General features: G+C 44.5%; 1 protein-coding gene across 1 annotated transcript; it reads left to right on the forward strand.

Annotated features, from left to right (window-relative positions):
* Positions 1 to 8,920: 8,920 nt before the first annotated feature.
* On the forward strand, positions 8,921 to 12,995 carry HCAR2 (hydroxycarboxylic acid receptor 2). Its single transcript, XM_021072989.2, has one exon. The coding sequence runs from the start codon at positions 10,901 to 10,903 to the stop codon at positions 11,990 to 11,992; it is 1,092 nt and encodes a 363-aa protein (XP_020928648.1). The 5' UTR covers positions 8,921 to 10,900; the 3' UTR covers positions 11,993 to 12,995.
* Positions 12,996 to 22,404: the final 9,409 nt, after the last annotated feature.

Below are 22,404 nucleotides of genomic sequence, written 5' to 3' on the forward strand. Positions count from 1 at the left end.
TGGATGGCATCAGAATTGATGGACAGACAAAATCAAGGAGGACCAAATTGGTCATTTAGAAAAAATTCATGAGCTTTGGAAATGCCATTCTTTCTTGCTGTATCCTCAGTCTGTTGGAAGTGAAATTCAGATCCCTGTGCATTTTTGGAAGGTTCCAGTGGAGAAGTGAGTCGGTTGCATGTATATGATTTGATTCCAATGACAAATGTGTGTATGCGGGGTGGGTGGGTGGAGGGATTTGGAAGAGCTCGGCTCCTGTGTAATTTTAAATGGTTCAGTCAATAGGTACTAAGGTTTAAACCCTTCAGGTTTGCTCTCTGGGGGAGTTAGTGAATTTAATGACCTGTCTTCTGACCTTCATTCCTTACTTGTCTTAGAAAATAGAAACTGGGGTAAGTCAATATTTTTATTTCAGGCAGTATGAGGCTCTTTAGACTGGGAGGTCTTGACCCTGATGGTTTTCATCTTCGCCGGGGCCCCTCTGCACATTTCTGACTTCTCAGGAGCCCCAGAAGAATGACAGCAAAACAATCTGCTCTGACCTTTTTGGAGCTCCACGTTTTTCTGCAAGTCTTTGTCTTTCAAAGAAGGTGCTGAGGGATGTGTTTACCTGCCCTGATTTTTCCAGTGGGAGCTGAGTGCTTGAAAAAAAATCCTGTTAGCCTTTAGGAAATGCCGAGTCTGGCATAATTGCTTTGGCTGCTTGTTATATGACTCTGAATTTAAATTATTCCATCATTCACTTCCCACATATTTACTGAAATAATATTCCGTGCCTGGCACTGTGCTAGTGTCCCTTTTACCTGGAGGGTTATTGGTCAGCTCTTGTGTGTGTGGAGGTGGAGCAGAGATGTTAGTGACCTTCACCCTTTCCATGACTATAATAGACTTGCTCTCTGCAAACTTCAGTGCTATTCTCTTACTGTAGGATTCTGTACAAACACCAAAGGATGGAAATTGTAGTGTCCCTTTTGTGCATGAATCACAAAATATGTATATGGAGCCCTCAGAAACTAGATGATTGCATGAAATGACAAGCTTCCTTTGCCCTAGATTGGGGGGAAGATTCTAAGCCAACCATAGTTCTGTTCTTAAGCCACAAAGTGGTCAAAGTGCTCTTGGCTTCTTTATTTCCACTTTCTAAAATTCCCAGGGCCCCCCCTGCAATTAAGGACCTTACCAGCTTTTCATGCTTTGGCCTCAAAATACCCCCTTTGGGATGTTCTAATTAATTCCTTTTTCAGGGGCACGGGCTGTACAAGGTCGGATGAATCTAAATTTGAACCCCAGCTCAACTGCTTTCTGGAAGAGTGATCTGGGAGCAGACTGTATTCAACCACATTTAGCTTCAATTTCCTCATCTGTCAAACGGGGGTAATGATAACACTGACTTGGAAAGGTCGTTGGGCACATTTAACAAATGTAAGATACTGAAACACAGGGACTATGTTTACTGCTACATCCCTAGAGCTTAGAAATGTGCCCACACATAGTAGGTGCTTAGGAAATATGTGAATGGCTAAGTGTGTGTAAAGCATTAAGCACAATGTCTGGCACGAAGAGCTTAATATTATAAATATATTGTGTTAACACACTTTACACATAAAGAAACTGAGGCATAGAAGCAATCTCCCCTGGGGTCCAGAGGCCCTAAGTAGCTACTTCATGATCACCGCCTGAGTTCCCCTGCTCCCAGCTGCCTGGGGAGAAGTAAAAGCAAGGATTCTTATCAGCATCAAAGAACTATATATCCTCCTGATAGAAATCTGTGAAAACCCCACACTCTGCTTTAAATTCTGTCCTTAGTTCATTCTTCCCTGGGCTGCCTCCTTGTTGCTTCTTCTTAATAAAAACAGATTGTGAAAGAAAGCCCCCGTCCTCTGTGTGATCCTATGTTATAAGACTTACGAGACTTCCAAAGAAAAAGATCCAGAAGCTCACGGTAGGGCAAAGTTCTCACTAAAAACCAGCAAGAACAAACAAACAAACCAAAAAAAAAATCACAAGCCTAACCACAGTCTTGACTCTGATTTTGCATATCTTTTTAAAATGCATAGAATGTGATGAAAAAAACGTTATTAAGAAGTGTTCTTCAGAAATTGTAAGGAAGAGGAGTAGAACTTTGTTAACAAAGCTTAAACTACCTGGAATAGGAAAATGTAATTGATTTAGAAGAAAATGCTGTTTCCTCTTACCCAGAGTCTTCCAGGAAATGTCACATAAAAGCCACAAGGGACAGTAGACCATTATCGTGTAGGAATTGTATGGGAGTACCCTGGCGGCTCAGTGGGGTTAAGGATCTGGCAGTGTCACTGCTGTGGCTCAGGTGGCTGCTGTGGCAAGGGTTCCATCCCTGGCCTAGGAACATCCATATTATGCTCTGGGTATGGCCAAAAAGAAAAAGGAATTGTATAGAAAAAATAAGAGGTAACTTTTACTGGTGCTGATAGTGTGAAAATTTAAGTTCTTTTCTATTCTCAGAATGGGTTCCTTACCTTTTCTTTTTCTTTTTTTCTTTCAGGGCCACACCCGGGGCATATGGAGGTTCCAGGCTAGGGGTCAAATCAGAACTGCAGCTGCTGGCCTACACCACAGCCACAGCAGTGCCAGATCTGAGCTGCCTCTGCGACCTACGCTGCAGCTTGCAGCAATGTCAGATCCTTAATCCACTGAGCAAGGCCAGGGACTGAACCCGCATCCTCACAGAGGCAACGTTAGGTCCTTAACCCACTGAGCCACTACGGGAACTACCCCCTTTCTTTTTTTTTTTTTTTTTTTTTGGACTGCACCTGAGGCACATGGAAGTTCCCAGGCTAGGGGTTGAAATGGAACTGTAGCAGCCAGCCTACGTCATAGCCATAGCAACACCAGATCCCAACCGTGTCTGCAACCTACGCTGCAGCTCTCGGGAACACTGGATTCTTAATCCACTAAGCAAGGCCATGGATCAAACCCCTGTCTTCATGGATAATAGTCAGGTTTCTTACCACTGAGCCACAATGGGAACTCCCACAATGCCAGTTCTGAGCCACATCTGGGACCTACGCCACAACTCAGGTCAGTGCCAGATCCTTAACCCACTGAGCGAGGCCAGGGATTGAACCCGTGTCCTCATGGATTAGTTGAGTTCGTTATTTTTGAGCCACGACGGGAACTCTCCCCCTTTCTTTTTAAACAAGAATTAAATATATTTAATTACAGAGGCATACATGTTTTTATTCAAAACTCAAGGATCACACAATGGAGTTCTTGTTGTGGCTCAGCAGAAACAAATCTTACTAGCACCCATGAGGGCACAGGTTTGATGCCTGGCCTCATTTAGTGGGTTAAGGATCCATGAGCTGTGGTGTAGTTCGCAGACACGGCTCAGATCCCCTATTGCTGTGGCTGTGGCATAGTCTGGCAGCTACATTTCCCATTCGACCCCTAGCCCAGGAACTCCATATGCCTCCAGTGCAGCCCTAAAAAGATGAAAAAAAGAAAGAAAGAAAAAAAAAAAAAAAAGGATCACGCAAATACATAAATTAAAGCGTAAAAACCTTCCTTTATCTCAGTTTTTAGAGGTAATGTCTTTTAACATTTGGGCTACATAAACACTTGCACAAAAATAACATTTTGTTCTCCTAAAGCAAGATAGAGATAGACAGATATAGATAAAGTTTTCCAAGGTTTTTTTTTGGCTGTGCCTTTGGCATGTGAAAGTTCCCAGGCTAGGGACTGAACCCATGCCACAGCAGTGACCCAAAGTTGCTGCAGTGACAAGCCCAGATGCCTAACCTGCTGAGCCACCAAGGAACTCTATTTATTTTCTTTTCTCTTTTCTTTTTTTTTTTTCTTTTTTAGTGTTAGATATTTTTATCTTGAATAGCTTCCTACATCAGAACCGAGATAAGCTCCTTGTTTTTAATTATATTTCACTGTATAAACAAACCACATATGGTTTATTTAACCAACAGCCTTCAAATGGACATTTAAGTTATTTCTAATTTCCCTCTATTGCCACCATGCTATGGTGAATATCCTGAATGATGTATTTTTAGGTACCTGTGCCAGAGGTTTTAGAAGACAGATGTTAGACATGGAATTGTTGGGTCAATGAACAAGCATGCTGGGTGGGGTAGTATGCACAGCAGCCGAGAGTACAGTCCCTGGAACCACACTTTGTGGGTTCAGATCCTATCTGCTTTCCTTACTAGCTGTGTGACCTCAGGGAAGTTACTTAACCTCTCACTTCTTTATTTTCCTTGCCTGTAAGAGAATAGTATCTATCCCTTAAGGATGTTCTTTTTTTTTTTTTTTTTTTTTTTACTCAGTTCTTTTTTTTTTTTTTGTCTTTTTTTTTTTCGTCTTTTTGTTGTTGTTATTTCTTGGGCCGCTCCCTTCGGCATTATTGTTGTTGTTGTTGTTGTTGCTATTTCTTGGGCCGCTCCCGCGGCATATGGAGGTTCCCAGGCTAGGGGTCCAATCGGAGCTGTAGCCACCGGCCTACGCCAGAGGCACAGCAACGCAGGATCCGAGCCGCGTCTGCAACCTACACCACAGCTCACGGCAACGCCGGTTCGTTAACCCACTGAGCAAGGGCAGGGACCGAACCCGCAACCTCATGGTTCCTAGTCGGATTCGTTAACCACTGCGCCACGACGGGAACTCCCCTTAAGGATGTTCTAAGCACTAAATGAGTTTACTGTATAAAGCACCCAACGTAGAGTAAGCTCTACTTCTATTAACTCTTATTATTATCTTGTACTGACTCTCGTCATTTTAGCTTTTAACATAACCTTGATACATACCACCAAATCACTCAACCAAAAGGCAGAACCACCTTAGACTCTGACCAACAGTGCATGAAAAAGCCTTCTTCTACATGCCTGCCAACAGGTCCTTGTTTGGTTGGTTTGTTTAATAAGCATTTTTTTTGAGTTCCCATTGTGGCTCAGTGGGTTAAGGACATAACGTTGTCTCTGTGAAGATAAGGGTTCCATCTCTGGCCTTACTCAGGGGGTTAAGGATCTGGCATTGCCGCAAGTTGTAGTGTAGGCCATAGAAGCAGATCCGATTTGACCTCTGGCCCAGAAGCTTCCATGTGCCACAGGTTTGGCTGTAAGAGGAAAAAAAAAAAAAAAAAAGATGATTCTGGAGTTCCCGTTGTGGCTCAGCAGTTAACAAACCCAACTAGCATCCATGAGGACTCAGGTTCTATCTCTGGCCTCACTCATTGGGTTAAGGATCTGGTATTGCCATGAGCTGTGGTATAGGTCACAGACGCAGCTCAGATCCTGTGTTGCTGTGGCTGTGTTGTAGGCTGGCAGCTACAGCTCCAATTGGACCCCTAGCCTGGATATGAGTTGGGAGTCCTAAAAAGACAAAAAAAAAAAAAAAAAAAAGATGATTCTTTCTCCCATTGATTTGTCTTAGCACCCTTGTTGAAAAACAGCTGACAGTAAATGCAAGAGTTTGTTTCTGGTCTCTCAGTCCTGTTCTATTGATCTTTATATCTACCCTCAAGACCACATTGATTATTGTAACTTTGCAGTAAGTTTTACAATCAGGAAATGTGAGTTCTCCAACTTTGTTCTTCTTTTTCAAGATTATTTGTTTATTCTGGATTTCCCTTCAGTTTTGTTCATTAAACTTAATACCTTGTTTCAAAACTCTGAAATACCCTTCTCCTTTCTTTTAATGTCTGCTCTAGTCAGTATCATCAGCTTCCTCTACTCCCTTACTTCCCAGTTTCTCTTACTTCATCTTCTTCATGGTCTCTCATTTGCCAAGTGCCCCAATTCAACATCAGCTTCCCCTGCAGAGACAAATCTCCCCAGATACCACCAATGAACTATGCATTCTGAACTCCCACGCTGCTGTGGTCATTCCCAGTGGAATGTGGACTGGGTTGGTGACTTGCTTGAGCCAGCAGAATGTGGTGGAGGTGATGTTCTAGGAGTTCTCAGCTCGGGCATAAAATGGTCTGCTTGTACTGTTCACAATAGCCAAGACAAGGAAACAACCTAAATGTCCATTGACAGAGGAATGGATTAAGATGTATACCATATACACAATGGAATACTACTCAGCCATAGAAAGGCATGAAATGATGCCATTTGCAGCAACATGGATGGAAGTAGAGATTCTCATACTAAGTGAAGTCAGTCAGAAAGAGAAAGACAAACACCATATGATATCACTTATATGTGGAATCTAAAATATGGCTCAAATGAACCTGTCTACAGAACAGAAACAAACTCATGGACATGGAGAGCAAACTTGTAGTTGCCAAGTGAGGGGGAGGGAGTGGGGTGGACTGGGAGTTTGGGGTTAGCAGATGCAAATTTTTACATTTAGAATGATAAGCAATGAGGTCCTGCTGTATAGCCCATGGAACTATATCCAATCTCTTGTGATAGAATGTGATGAAAGATGACCTGAGAAAAAGTATGTATGTATATGTATGACTGGGTCACTTTGCTATACAGCAGAAATTGAAGAACATTGTAAATCAACTATAACAAAACCAAAAGTTTTTAAATAAAAAGATGCTTGTGTGTTTTTGGAAGGGATGTGTAGCCTTGTAAGAAGTCTGGTGTACCTGTGGAAAGAATGTGTGAAGAGGCTGTGTGCAGATGCCATAGAGAGAGACACAGAGTCTACCAAAAGGGAGTGAAGCCGGGCATCCCATGTTCTGCTTGAGCCCAGCTGCCAATGAAGCTACCCCCAGAGAAGAACCGCCTGCTGAGCCCTGTCAACCCATAGAACTATGAGAGATAATGCAATGGTGTCTGTTATAAGCCATGAAATGTTGTGGTGGTTTATGACACAGCAACAGAAAACTAAAACAGACATTCAAAGACAAAGAGTGGGAGTTCCCACTGTGGCTCAGCGGAAACGAATCTGACTATTACCCATGAAGACTCAGGTTTCATCCCTGGCCTCGCTCAGTGGGTTAAGGATCCGGCGTTGCTGTGAGCTGTGGCGTAGGTTGCAGACTCGGCTCAGATTTGGCATTGCTATGGCTGTGGCTGTGGCGCAGGCCAGCAACTGTAGCTCAGATTCAACCCCTGTCTGGGAACCTCCATATGACTTGGGTATGGCTATAAAAAGAAAAAAACAAAAAACAAAGAATAAATGACACTTAACCTCTCTCCAGCCTCAGGTTTCTTCCTTTCTTTTCTTTTTCGACACAGCAACGCTGGATCCCCAACCTCCGATCGAAGCCAGGGATCAGACCCTTGTCCTCATAGATACTAATCCGATTTCCAGTTTCTTCTTCGCCACACAGGAATTCCTAAGCCTCGCTTTCTGATCTGCAAAATGGAGATGATGATGTAATAAGACCTCTCAGAGGGTTTTTGAGAGGACTAAATGAGATCACGTGTGTATATCTCTTAACACAATGCTGGGCACTAAGCAAGCAGTTGGTAAATGAGAGTTATCGTTTTTACTCTTATTTTTTCTTTTTAGGGTCGCAGGTACAGCATATGGAAGTTCCCAGGCTAGGGGTCAAATTGGAGCCACAGCCACTGGCCTACACCACAGCCACAGCAACACCAGATCCGAGCCTCGTCTGCGACGTACACCACAGGTCATGGTGAAGGCTGGATACTTAACCCACTGAGCGAGGCCTGGGATTGAACCCAAATCTTCATGGATACCAGCTGGGTTCTTAACTCGCTGAGCCACAACAGAAATTCCTGTTTTTATTTTTTATTTTTATGTTTTTATTTTTTATTTTTTGGTCTTTTGTCTTTTGTTATTGTTGTTGTTGTTGCTATTTCTTGGGCCGCTCCCACGGCATATGGAGGTTCCCAGACTAGGGGTTGAATCGGAGCTGTAGCCACCGGCCTACACCAGAGCCACAGCAACACGGGATCCGAGCCACGTCTGCAACCTACACCACAGCTCACGGCAATGCCGGATCGTTAACCCACTGAGCAAGGGCAGGGACCGAACCCGCCACCTCATGGTTCCTAGTCGGATTCGTTAACCACTGCGCCACGACGGGAACTCCAGAAATTCCTGTTTTTAATTTTAAAGAGTAGTTCCATCCAGGTCAGGGGCACCTTCCATCTGTGATAAGATAACTAGGCATGGAGACTGGAGTTACTTGTGAAAGTCACAATGGTAAGTGGAGTTTCCACCAAACTGGGGTGGAATCACTAGTTGAAATGATTCACTGTGACAAGTTTCTGTACAACTCATGCACCAGTAAGGAAAAAAAAAAAAAATACATGAAAGAAGGACCCAAGCAAGATAAAACATGCCAGCCACCCAGCGGGGAGACTGGAAATCCCATAGCAGTGGCCAGGATCCAGGGAGGCCGGAACTGCCATTCTGAGTAGTTGAGAACTTCAGTTTAGACTTACAGGATGTGAGAGCTGGAAGGAAGGTGGAAGATGGCCTCACCCCTCACTTTACCTGTGAGAAAGCTCAGGTATTCACGATGGAGCCAGAATAAGCCTCCGGGGCCTCTTGTTTCTCTTTTTTCCTCCAAATGTAACAATATTTGTTGTTCTTTCTTAACTTTTTACCCATGACTTGTTTAAAAAAAAAAAAAAAACACATTACAAAACTGTAGGAATTCCCACTGTGGTGCAGTGGGTTAGTGATTCAGCTTGTCTCTGTGGAGGCACCGGTTCAAACCCAGACCCTGGCCAAGGGCTGTACGTTAAGGATTTGGTGTTGCTGAAGCTGTGGTATAGGTCACAGCTCCAGCGTGGATTTGATCCCTGGCCTAGGAATTTCCATATGCCATGGCAGCAGCCAGAAAAAAATATTTTAAAAATTAAAAGAATATGTAAATAAATAAAACTGTAAAACTTCAAAAGGGAGACTCCCTGGCAAATTCCAGCTCCCAAAAATGACTTATTGTGGGAGTTCCTGCTGAGGTGCAGTGGGTTAAGAATCTGACTACAGAGGTTTTGCTCTCTGTGGAGGTGTGGGTATGATCCCTGGCTTGGCACAGTGAGTTAAAGGATCTGGCATTGCTACAGCTGAGGCATAGGTTGCAACTGTGGCTTGGGCAGTGCCTGGCCTGGGAACTTCCATATGCTGAGGGTGTGGCCAGAAAGAAAGAAAGAAAAAGAAATAACTATTGTGAATAGTCAGTTTCTCTGACTCTTCATTAAAAAAGGCCCTTAGGCTTACTTTATGAATGTCATTGACAAGTCCATATTCACCCAAGAAGGAAGCAGGATATTCACAGGCAGTAAAGCGGGGGAACAGATACTAGTCATTTCACTCGAGGCTTCCTACTCTCACATAATGTGACTGCAATCCAGTGCATCCTTATAGATGGAGCAGGAATACAGTGAGAGGCAGTGTCGTGTAATGGTTAGAGACACAGGCTTTGAAGTCAGTGCCAGATTGAAATCTTACTAGATATGTAGCCTTGAACATATGACCAACCTCTCTGAGCTTCACTTTCCTCATTTTGAGATAGGAATCAGTAATAGTCCTTACCTCGGGGCCAGGGTCAGGGTAAAAGAAGATAACATATTGAAAGCATCAAGCGTGGTCTCCTGCCTATGGGAAGCTCTCCGTGAAGTAGGTGCCAACATCGTCTTCATCATCGTCTTCATCAGGTGCCTCTCATTCCCAGGTGAGTCTAACATGAGATCATCCTGACCCTCTTTTACTGTGAAGAGACTACAAACCCCTATTATGGGACCTGGGTGTGCAACTAAAGAAACAAATGTTCAATTTCTCACTCAAAGCAAGACAACTCAGGAGCTCTTGCACAGCAGGAATTTGTCAGCCCCAAATATTACAGGGTGGAAGTGTTCTGTCTGGCTACACCCAACTACACTGAAAAGCAAAGAAATGATGTGTGAAACTGGTGACTGGCTGTGAGGCAGAGTTCAAAGTCTTCTCAGGCTCTCTAAGTTTAATTTTCTAAAAATGGGGGCTTTTAAAATGCCATGCACTTCATAGGGGAGGCTGTGTGCTTTTGGGGACAGCTCATATACAGGAACGCTCTGTACTTTCCAATTTTGCTGTGAACCTAAAACTGCTCTAAAAAAATAAAACTCACTAATTAAAAAAATCATGGGCCTAACAATGCATTACTTACTTGAGCATGGAGGTATCTCCAAATCTAACACAAAGAAAAAACCCCAACTTCTTGTAACACAGCACTGGCAAGCCACACAGGGTTCAAGTTTTCAAACATCTTATGAAATTGCATGCTGTTCTCAAATAGCATTTTTTTTTTCATTACTAGAGATTAATTGCATCGGTCCGGTGCAGCAAAGCAACCCATGTTTGTACAGAGAAGATGGCATGGGAACATCAAACGCAACACATCTGTTCTCATAAAATATTAGAAAATCACTGTCCTCTCCGCTTTTCCAAAAAATAAAAACACGAATCCGCCCCCCAAAACCGTATACACATTCTACCATTTCTTAAAATACATGCACGGCAATATTCCATACTAATTATTCATGTTTCTGTTGAGTATACTAAGTTATTATTGCTGTTGTTGTTTCGTTCATTATGTAAGCCAACCACAGGACAGGGAATTAATTCTCCTGTGCTATGTTTTCAGCATACAGGCATGCAGCCTTCCACAAGGAGGCCCTCCACATTTCAGTAATTCACAATGACAGTCTGCTTGTCTAAACATATTCTTTACATTTAGAAGAATTTGTGGGTTCCTGTGTGCCCAGGGGATTTTTTTTTTTTATTACTTGTTTATGCAAACAGTAGGTTGCATAAGAGCCTTGCTGGCTTTTTTTTTTTTTTAAGGCGATTTCGTAGTTTCCTGGTAACCATTCAGTCATCTATTTCAACACCCTGACATGACATAAAGGCGAGCACTGAACCACAGGTTCGCCACTCAGACCCACACCTCTTTCTTTGAGCATTGGCTAGGTGAGGCGCTCCCTAGAACCAGCTCAATTCAATCATGAACCCGTCCCACCAGCAGAATCATTTTCTGAAAATAGGCGACAAGAACTGCTGTGTGTTCCGGGATGACTTCATTGCCAAGGTGCTGCCGCCGGTGGTGGGGCTGGAGTTTGTGTTCGGGCTCCTGGGTAATGGCCTTGCTCTGTGGATTTTCTGCTTCCACCTCAAGTCTTGGAAATCCAGCCGGATTTTCCTGTTCAACCTGGCCGTGGCTGACTTTCTCCTGATCATCTGCCTGCCATTCCTGACGGACAACTATGTGAGGAAGTGGGACTGGAGATTTGGGGACATCCCCTGCCGAATAATGCTCTTCATGTTGGCCATGAACCGCCAGGGCAGCATCATCTTCCTCACAGTGGTGGCCGTGGACCGGTACTTCCGGGTGGTCCATCCCCACCACGCTCTGAACAAGATCTCCAATCGCACAGCAGCCATCATCTCCTGCCTCCTGTGGGGCCTCACAATTGGCCTGACGGTCCACCTCCTGAACAAAACGATGTTAATCAAGAAGCACGACTCATATTTGTGCAGTAGCTTCAGCATCTGCAATACCTTCCGCTGGCATGATGCCATGTTCCTCCTGGAGTTCTTCCTGCCCCTGGGCATCATCCTGTTCTGCTCGGCCAGGATTGTCTGGAGCCTGCGGCAGCGACAAATGGACCGGCATGTCAAGATCAAGAGGGCCATCAACTTCGTCATGGTGGTGGCCATCGTCTTCATCATCTGCTTCCTGCCCAGCGTGGCCGTGCGCATCCGCATTTTCTGGCTTCTCCGCACTGCTGGAACGGAGAACTGTGACATCTACCGCTCGGTGGACCTGGCGTTTTATATCACCCTCAGCTTCACCTACATGAACAGTATGCTGGACCCTTTGGTGTATTACTTCTCCAGCCCATCTTTCCCCAACTTCTTATCCACCTTGATCAACCGCTGCCTGCGGAGGAAGGTGCTGGAGGAGTCCAACAATAACCGCAGCACAAGCCTCGAGCTCACTGGGGAACCCAGCACCCACAGGAACGTTCCTGATACTTCAGTGGCCGATCCCAGGGAGCCGTTGAGCCCCTCTGACCTGACTCCAGCCTCTCATTAAAACAACCAAGCCAAGAAGGGAGATGGTCACCAAGGACCAGGATCTCTGGAGAAATGGTTTGGCTGGTGCCCAGACTAACATCATTAGCCTTGGCCCGCGATTTCCCAGAACTTCCAGGTTCAAGAGAATCAGATTTAGGGAATTGGTGTGGCAGCGTGGGCTGCCTGGTTGCCGAGTGTCTCCACAGGCATCTTGTGGGGAATGGAGGATGAAGTTCCTAGGCGTCTGAAGCTTCTGATCAATCTTGGACCCTTGCAGAACTGAAGATGGTCAAACTGTCCACTTTTCTGCTGCCAGAGAGTTGGAGCCCCAGAGACACCCCTTGGCACCTGTGACTCACCAGCCTCTTTGCTTCACCTGTCTGAGACTTGGATGGTTCTCAGTTCCTGGGCCGATGTCTCACTTGCCCGTGGGCTCCCGGTGGGATAAGGAAAGCTAAGTAATTGGAGGGGAACTGTTGCTCCAGTAGGGAGCTCAGACATCATGAAACAAGCCAGTAGGTCACCTGGATTTCAGGGGACCAATTCAGCTTCCAGCCAAGCTTTAGCAGAAACGGACTAGATGCACTAGCAGAGACGCGCTTGCTTTGGTTAATCATCTGAGTTGCCAGTGGTGGTAAGAAGGGGCTTAGTCCCACTGAGGAAAACAGTGTTGCTAAGGGAAAGGACATGGCATTTATGCTACAATCTGCCACTAATCGACACTAATTTTGAAGGTTGTGCAGTTCAAGAGACTTCAGGGAGGAGAGCAACTTCCCACCTCTGTTTGCTTTTATCATTAAAAGGGAGATGATGCCTAAGGTTAGAGGCAGGGGGAAGATTCCTCCTGGCTCATTTGCTTGTGTTTCTGTACCTATAAGAAATCTACCACTTCAAGAAAGGGTGGGGGAAAAACTGTAATTGTAATGTATACATGTAAGGATAACCTGACCCCCTTGCTGTACAGTGGGAAAAAAAAAAAAAAAAGAAATCTACCACTTCAATAAACTTTTGTGTGAGACACACAGTTTCGTATTCCATGTGTCTGGGTGATGGTTCACAGACAGGAACGCCTTACTTAAGCGGAGACCTTTATAGGTCGTTAACTGTGCCCTGGTAGAAAAATACCATGTACTGTAAATTAAGAAAAGGATGTGAACTCTGAGCTGCATCATGATATTGTTAAGCAAAAATTCCATATGTATTAGGACAAAATGAGACAGGGCTGGGAGTAAATAAAGACAATTTAATCTGGAAGGGTAGTACAGACAGGATTGCAAGAGCAGTTCGTTTTACTTAGGGCTGGGTGAAAGTTGCTATTAGTATTTGTGTGTTAAAAAAGGAATCTGGCCAGACTGGGATTTTTGCATAGGAGGGGGAAGAAAGAACTTCCTACAGAATGGTTTCAGTTCTCAGTTCTGAGATGGAAAGGAGATGTGCTGGTTTGAGTCTGTGATCGGTCCAAGTTTCTGTTACGCTTTCATTTCCAGCTCCTGTCACTCCTGGTTCTTTAACAAGATGAGGCTTGCTTTGACATGGTGACTTGAACACTGATAAGACACACAGATACTCAGACTCCCAGCCATAGTTGTGTGGCTATAAATGAAGAAAGACATTCTGGAGTTTCTGAAGTGTTTACTGAGCTGTTTGCTTGTCTGATTTTCCAGTGATCTCCTAGGAGTTAACAGTTAAAAACAGAGATCACTTTCTTCGTCATTGAAAGAAGGGCTGAGCAAAGATGAGCTCAGAGGAAAGGAGGGATTCCCCCATCCTTGGTCGTGTGAGTCAGCAGGGAACCCGGTGGTGAAACTCCAATCTGGTCAGAACTAATCTGTTCACATTCATCCTTTTGTTCATTCATTCTGTCAGCTTTTATGTATTAAGCACCATCTGTGTGCCAGACGCTGCTCTGAGTGGTCAGTGGAAAGAGAGCAAGGAACAAGGTCCCCAGGACCCTCTGGTCATAGAACTCAAGTTCAAGGTGGGTGAGGCAGTCAGTAAACAAAAGGAAGGGGAACTTGGGATGGCTGTGAAGACTATGAAGCCAAGAGTGACAGGCTCAAGAGGGAGTGGGGCTGGGGTGACTGGGAAGTGACCTCAAGCTGAGCCATCAATGACAAAACAGAGCAGACAATGCAAACATCTGGGGGAAGGGCATTCTAGGCAGAGGGCATGGGAAGTGCAAAGGCCCTGAGGTGAGGATGTTTGGTGTATGTGAGGGCATTTGTCTCCTAAGGCTGCCGTAATAAAGGGCCACACGCTTGGTGGCATAGAACAGCAAAATCTTCTCTCACAGTTCTGGAGCCTGGAAGTCCAAATCAAGGTGTCAGCAGGGGCAGGGATGGTTCCTTCTGGAGGATCTGAGGGAAAAAATCAACCTCATGCCCCAACGCAGCTTCTCATGGCTGTCAGGAATGTTCTTAGCATTTCCCAGCTTGCAGATATATCCAGGGGCCCATCTCTGCCTCTGTCTCTACATAGCCTTCTTCTCTCTGGATCAGACCCAAAATGGGCCAAGAAAGATGACTGGCCAGAGACAAGCTGGAAACTAACCCCATTCCCATAAAACCAGCAACTGTGAGCCACGTGGCAGTTCTCCTGTGTTGCTTGCCCTGCTGCTCCACTCAGGTGCCCCTTCCCAGTAAAGTCTTTTGCTTTGTCAGCACATCAGTCTCTTCAGACAACACAAGGAGGAACAGAAGCAAGGCTAGCATGACCGGATACAGTGAATGGAGGTCTGCTACACAATGAGGTAAAGAACCCTATTGTGTGAAGATGTTCTGCATCTTTCTCATAACTTCCTCTTTATTTTGGAGGGTACCAATTTTTAGAGTCGTGATTCTATGAACCTGCTCTCTGCAGAATAAAAGGTAGGACTTCCTGGAGTTTCTGCTGTGATGCAGTGCATTAAGGATTCCATTTCTGGCCCTGGAACTTCCCTATGCCACAGGTGCAGCCAAAAAGAAAAAGAAAAAGAAAAAAGTAGTATTACTGTTTCCCTGTCCCCAGTGTCTTCCAAGCTTTAAGAGATTACCCAGAAATACAGAACCTATAAAATCAGGAGTGCAAAGTCATATTTGTTTCTGATTTTAGGAACTCCCTTCTCTTTCAAAATGTATTAGCCTACCTACCCCAGGGCACCTTGCCTGAAGGAAGGGGATTTAAATTGCACCTAGTACTCTGGTTCTTAATATGCCTTTTGGTCTAAGTTTCAAAATACTTCCTGATGATGGTCTGTCCATCTGTTGACCTTTCTGCTTACAACAAGTGGTTGAATTCACAGAAGGTCAATAAGGCCCTGTTAACCTCTCTCCCCCACTTTGCTTTTATAATCAGAATTTTTTTTTTCAAACCCTGTGGCATGTGGAAGTTCCCAGGCCCTGGTTCAAACCTGAGCAACTGCAACAACCTAGGCTGCCGCAGTGACAATGCCAGATCCTTAACCCGCAGCACCACAAGGGAACTCCTGTATAATCTGAATTTAGCTGAGGAATTTGGTTGACCACAGCAGCTTGGTGGAGCCCCTAAGTACTGGAAATTGACTATACAAGCCAATGCAGACATGGGTCATTTTCTGCTTCCCCATCTTTTGGTTCAAATTGGCTACTTCAAATTAGAAAGGAGATTTTGATGAATTTCTTCAATGGTTGAGGCTGGGCTATTCATGTTACTGGAAATTCTTTTTTTTTTTCCCCCTCTTTTATTGCAGGAGAAAGATGCCTTACTAGAATTGTTTAACTCAAAGTGCTCATGGATGAAGTAACTAAAACACACTTCAAATTGACTTAAGCAGGAGTTCCTGCTGTGTGGCAAAGATGATCCCTGGCCTGGCACAGTGGGTTAAGGACCCAACATTGGCACAGCTGTGGGCTGTTTAGGTCACAACTGCGACTCAGATCTGATCCCTGGCCCAGGAACTCCATATGCCTCAGGGTGGCCCAAAAGAAAAAAAAAATTGACTTAAGCAAAACAATTAAAAATATAAAGAAATATAGCACTATATCTCACAGAAATTGAGAAGGAATGAAATCAGCTGTGGACAGTTCCAGGAGACCAGCTCATAGCTCTTCACCCCAGCTGGGAACCGTGAACGTGACTCAACCCTCAATATCTGTGTTTCGGAGTTCCCGTCGTGGCGCAGTGGTAAACGAATCTGACTAGGAAGCATGAGGTTTCGGGTTCGGTCCCTGCCCTTGCTCAGTGGGTTAACGATCCGGCGTTGCCGTGAGCTGTGGTGTAGGTTGCAGACGTGGCTCGGATCCCGCGTTGCTGTGGCTCTGGCGTAGGCCGGTGGCTACAGCTCCGATTCAACCCCTAGCCTGGGAACCTCCATAAGCCGCGGGAGCGGCCCAAGAAATAGCAAAAAAAAAAAAAAATCTGTGTTTCTCAGGTCAGCTTCTCACGTGAGAGAATCTGACTGGTTCCAACCCACACTTCGTAACAGGGTCATAAGGACAATAGTCATGCAGTGGCTGTGTAAAGGCTTGAGGTTTTTTTAATCTTCCAGTTTTTTTGAGATGTAACTGACCTAGAGCACTGTATGAGTTTAAGGTGCACAGTATGATTTGACTCACATACATCATGAAGTGATTATCACAGGAAGGTGAGTGAACATGTAGCACCTCATACAGATATGAAATTAAAGAAATAGAAAAAAATTTCCTTGTGATGAGAACTCTTAGGATTTACTCTTAACCGCTTTGATATATAACATACAGCAGTGTTCATTGTATTTATTGTGTTGTCCATCGCATTCCCAGGACTTATGTGGCTTATAGCTGGAAGTCTGTACCTCTCGATCATCTTCATCCAATTCTCCCTCCTCCCCCTACTCCCTCTGGTAGCACTAAAGGGTATTTCTGTTTTTATTTATTATTATTATTATTATTGTTATTGTTATTTGTGGCCACACCCATGGCATATGGAAGTTCCTGGGCCAGGGACTGTATCTGAGTCTCAGCTGCGAACTACAGTGCAGCTGTAGCAATGCCTGATCCTTTAACCCAACGCACTGGGCCAGACCAGGGATTGAACTCATGCCTCCACAGCCACCCAAGCTGCTGCAGTCAGGTTATTTTCCTTTTTTCTTTTCTTTTTTAGGCTGTAGCAGCATATGGAAGTTCCTAGGCTAGGGGTCAAATTGGAGCTGCAGCTGCAGGCCTACACCATAGCCATGGCAACGCCAGATCTGAGCTGCATCTGTGATCCTCACCACAACCTGTGACAACACCAGATCCGTAACCTGCTGACTGAGGCCAGTCATCAAATCGGAATCCTCACAGACACCATGTTGGGTTCTTAACTCAATAAGCCGCAGCGGGAACTCCAAGGGTATTTTAAATTAGTTTGTGTAAATACATGCTTTCTGCCAGGTGTTCCTCAGATAACATTTCAGATCATCATTCATGTCACTCATTCAAAAAGCATTTTTGAGAGTTCCCTGGTGGCTGAGCAGTTAAGGATTTGGCATTGTCATTGGTGTGGCTTGGGTCACTGCTGTGGTGTGGGTTCGATCTTTGGCCTGGGAACTTCCACATGCTATGGGTGTGGCAAAAAAAAAAAAAAAAAAAAGCATTTTGGGCTTTCAGCAGAGTTGATCTCAGTTCTTCTGCTTGCAAAATTTCTGCCACATTACACAAGTCTTGGGAACAGAGAGGTAATCAGCCAGACTTCAGGAAGAAATACAGTTCACACTGTGCCCAACCGAAACTGATAGGTGCCTCCAGATGTTGAATTCTAGAGCCCTTCTGAAGGCTTAAAGTCTTTGTAATTTATATATTGCTTAATTACCTTGAGTCAAAGAAACACTCTTTGGCATGCAAAGCTGTGGGGAGTACCTGGCCATGACATTCTGTTAACTAAGTTTTGTGTCTTCTAGGACAAGTGAAACATGGCTATTTTCCATCAGCAATGGATTCTCTTGGGGCTCAAATTTAAGATCTGACCCTCCTCTATCTCTTCAGGGAGAAGGGGTTTGCGTGTGATGTTACCAACATCAGGCCTGACCACAATCCCACAGCCCTGTCCTATGAAAGACAAGCATTTCAAGGCTCTTAACAAATATTGATATACTGGGCGCTCTGGCCACACCCAGAGAGGGATTAATAGGCATCAATACATGCTGAGAACCATACATGACATTCCCAAGGCAACTGAAAAGAAAACTGCTGCTTACTGACATTATCAGGTTGGAAAACAGTGGGTTTCTTCTCTGTGCTTACAAAATGTCCCTCCTCTGAAACACAGTATTTCAGTAGGAAAAAATGGTATTAGCAATCAATTGTTGGGAGTTCCTGTTGTGGCTCAGTGGTTAACGAATCCGACTGGGAATCGTGAGGTGGTGGGTGCCATCCCTGGCCTTGCTCAGTGGGTTAAGGATTCGGTGTTGCTGTGAGCAGTGGTGTGGGTCACAGATGTGGCTCAGATCCGGCGTTGCTATGGCTCTAGTGTAGGCCGGCGACTACAGCTCCGATTAGATCCCTAGCCAGGGAACCTCCATGTGCCGTGGGAGTGGCCCTAGAAAAGGCAAAAAGACCAAAAAGAAAAAAAAAAAATCAATTGTTTTACTTTGGTAATGTGGCATGATGCAAAAATAGACTCACAATCAGAGAGCTGTTTCTATCATCATTTGATTACCATTGATTATTTTTTATACCTAAGTTTTTTTTCTTTTTAGGGCCATACCCTCAGCATATGGAAGTTCCTGGGCTAGGGGTCAAATCAGAGCTGCAGCTGCCAGCCTACGCCACAGCTACAGGAACACCAGACCCAAGCTATACCTGCAACCGACACTGCAGCTTTCGGCAACACCCTTGAGCAAGGCTAGGGATCAAACACGCATCCTCATGGACACTAGTCGGGTTCTTACTCCACTAAGTCACAATAGGAACTCCTATACATAAGATTTACTCTGTGCTAAGTGTTTTACACAGATGATCTCATTTCATCCTTTCGATTTGGTTGGCAGACTCTTGCTTATGGTCATGCAGTCTTTTTAGAGTGGAAAGACAATTCAGACAGAGGACTACTAGAATGAGTACACAAGTGAAGGAGGAAGGAGCAGAGAGGTAGGAACGACTTCAGTCTTATAGTCTCATTTCATCCTTTCAGTAACTTCATAGGGTAGGTAGGTGCTATTGCATTTCACAGAAAAGGGAACTGAAGCCCAGAGAACTGGAATAATTTTCCCAAAGTCATACAACCTGTAAGTGATGAGCTAAGAGAATAAATGCAAGCAGTCTGGTTCCAGAGTCTTTGCCTATAAACTTATGAAAAAACAGGAGAGATGAGCCACATGAACTGAAAAAATAGGGTGAATGCCTTGACCCATTACATGGGGTGGGGACTGAATGCCTGTCAGGGTTTGCAACATTCTGGAGTTAGAGGTGCTGGTGGCAAAACATCATGTATCTCTTAAAGGGTGGAGGGTTTCTTTTTCGAGTGATGAAGAATTTTTGAACTGGATAGGATGGTGGCTATACAACACTGAAGATGTACTAAATGCCACTGAACTGTTCACTTTTTAATTAATTAATTAATTTTTGGCTGGGCCCATGGAAGTTCCCAGGTCAGGGACTGAACTTGGGCCACAGTTGTTATTAGAGCCACAGCAGTGACAATGGTGGATTGTTAACCCACTAAGCCATGAGGGAACGCCCACTGTTCACCTTAAAATGGTTCATTTTGGCATTCCCATCAGGCTCAGTGGTTAACGAACCCAACTAGCATCCATGGAAACATGAGTTTGATCCATGGCCTTGCTCAGTGGGTTAAGGACCCGGCGTGAGTTGTGGTGTAGGTTGCAGACACGGCTCAGATCTGATGTTGCTGTGGCTGTGGTGTAGGCCGGCAGCTGTAGTTCAGATTGGACCCCTAGCCTGGGAACCTCCATATGCTGCGGATGTGGTACTAAATAGCAAAAAATACATAAAATAAAAACAAAAAGATACACGCATCCCTATGTTCACGCATCACTATTTACAATAGCCAAGACATGGAAACAACCTAAATGTCCAACAACAGATGAATGGGTTAAGAAAATGTGGTATATATATATACAATGGAATACTCAGCCAAAAAGAATGAAATAATACCATTTGTAGCAACATGGATGGAAGCAGAGATTCTCATACTAAGTGAAGTCAGTCAGAAAGAGCAAGACAGGAGTTCCTGTCGTGGCGCAGTGGTTAACGAATCCGACTAGGAACCATGAGGTTGCGGGTTCGGTCCCTGCCCTTGCTCAGTGGGTTAACAATCCGGCGTTGCCGTGAGCTGTGGTGTAGGTTGCAGACACGGCTCGGATCCCGCGTTGCTGTGGCTCTGGCGTAGGCTGGTGGCTACAGCTCCGATTCGACCCCTAGCCTGGGAACCTCTATATGCTGCGGGAGCGGCCCAAGAAATAGCAACAACAACAACAACAACAAAAAAAAAAGACAAAAAAAAAAAAAAAGAGCAAGACAAATACTGTATGATATCACTTATATGTGAAATCTAAAACATGGCACAAATGAACCTATCTATAGAACAGAAACAAATGCATAGAGAACAGACTTGTGGTTGCCAAAGGGTGGGTGGGTGTGGAAGTGGGATGGATGAGGAATTTAGGGTTAGTAGATGCAAACTACTGCATTTGGAATGGATAAGCAAGGAGGTCCTACTGTACAGCACAGGGAACTATATTCGATCTTGTGGGATAGAACATTTTGGAAGATAATATGAGAAAAAGAATGCGTGTGTATATATATATATGACTGGGTCACTATGCTGTACAGCAGAAATTGTAAATAACTATAATAAAAATAAAATAAAATGGTTCATTTTATGTGAATTTCACCTGATTTAAAAAAACGAAAAACCCTGTTGGGTCAGGCAAGACTCCCTCCCTAGAGGCAGCATTTGATGGGATACTAGGTATGAGTCAGTGTCTGTTGGATTTCTGGTCATCTCTAGACTAGGTGGTTCTCGTATAAACATTTTCCTCATTCTTACAGCCCTGTGAAGCAAGACATGGACCAGGGTGTCTGTTATGAGCTGGTTATTTGTGTCACCCCCAGATTCCTATGTTGAGTCCTAATCTCCAGTACCTCTTATTTATTTTTCTGGCCGCAGAAAGTTCCTAGGCCAGGGATTGAAGGCACACCATAGCAACAACCCAAGCTGCTGCAATGACAACACTGGATCCTTAACCCACTGTGCCACAAAGGAACTCTCCTCCAGTACTCTTAGTGTGACTGTAGTTAAAGGGGTAATTAAGTTAAAATGAGGTCAATAGAGGTGGGGCCTTAATCCAATAAGACTGGTATCTTTTTTTTTTTTTCCTGGCTGAGCCCGTGACATGCAGAATTTCCCAGACCAGAGATTGAAATGGAGCCAGAGCAAAAACCCAAGCCTTTGTAGTGACAATGCCAGATCCTTAACCACTTGGCCACTAGGGAACTCCCTGGTATCTTCATAAGAAGAGGAAATTAGGGAGTTCCTGTTGTGGCTCAGTGGTTAACAAACCCAACTAGTATCCATGAGGACACGAGTTCAATCCCTGGCCTCACTCAGTGGGTTAAGGATCTGGCGTTGCCATGAGCTGTGGTGTAGGTCTCAGATGCAGTTCAGATCCCGAGTTGCTGTGGCTGTGGTGTAGGTCGGCAGCTACGCCATTTGGACCCTTAGCCTGGGAACTTCCATATGCTGGATGTGGCCCTAAAAAGACGAAAAGAAAAAAAGAGGAGATTAGGACACAGATATACACAGAAGGACAGTCATGTGAAGACACAGGGAGGAATCAGCCGTCTACAAAGCAAGTGGAGACCTCAGAACAAACCCTGCTGACACCTTGATCTTGGACTTCTGGCTTCCAGGACTATGGGAGAAAATAAAATTTCTGCAATGTAAGCCACCTGGACTATGGTACTTTGCCATGGCGGCCTGAGTGAGCTCATACAGCATCCAATCATCTTCATCCTATGCTTCAGTCAGCCAGTGGTTCCAGAGCTCGGCTGGAATGCCATATGTGTTTATTTAAAACCTCTTATCACCTATACATTTGAGTAGAACTTCACACAAGGCCTGCTGTGCTACACAGCAGAAAAATTTGATTTTAGAAAAGGTAGAAGAAAAGCATTAAAGACAGGTGGACTTTTCATAGGCAAACATTGCCCAACTGCTCCTTCTCTCTCTCCAGAATATCTTTCATTTAATGATGAAAACCAATCTCCAAATTCATTAAAATGCATATTTTAAAAAACTGAATGAGAGGAAATAAATCTTACTGCTCTCCGGGGCTCCCACAGAAGCTGATATTTCAGTCATGACTTCAAAAAAAAAACTTTTTTAGGAGTTTCCTTGTGGCACAGTGGGTTAAGTATCCAGTGTTGCTGCAGCTGTGGCGTAGGTTGCAGCTGTGGCTCAGATCCAATCCCTTGCCCAGGAACTTCCATATGA

This window comes from Sus scrofa, chromosome 14, assembly GCF_054392235.1.
Source record: "Sus scrofa isolate SSC_HxYL_T2T_F1_AM1 chromosome 14, Sscrofa_HxYL_maternal_Yorkshire_Landrace_v2.0, whole genome shotgun sequence".
Classification (NCBI taxonomy): Eukaryota; Metazoa; Chordata; class Mammalia; order Artiodactyla; family Suidae; genus Sus; species Sus scrofa.

Coding starts and splice junctions, on each gene's coding strand:
- HCAR2 (XM_021072989.2), top strand. CDS start 10,901: ATGAACCCGTCCCACCAGCAGAATCATTTTCTGAAAATAGGCGACAAG.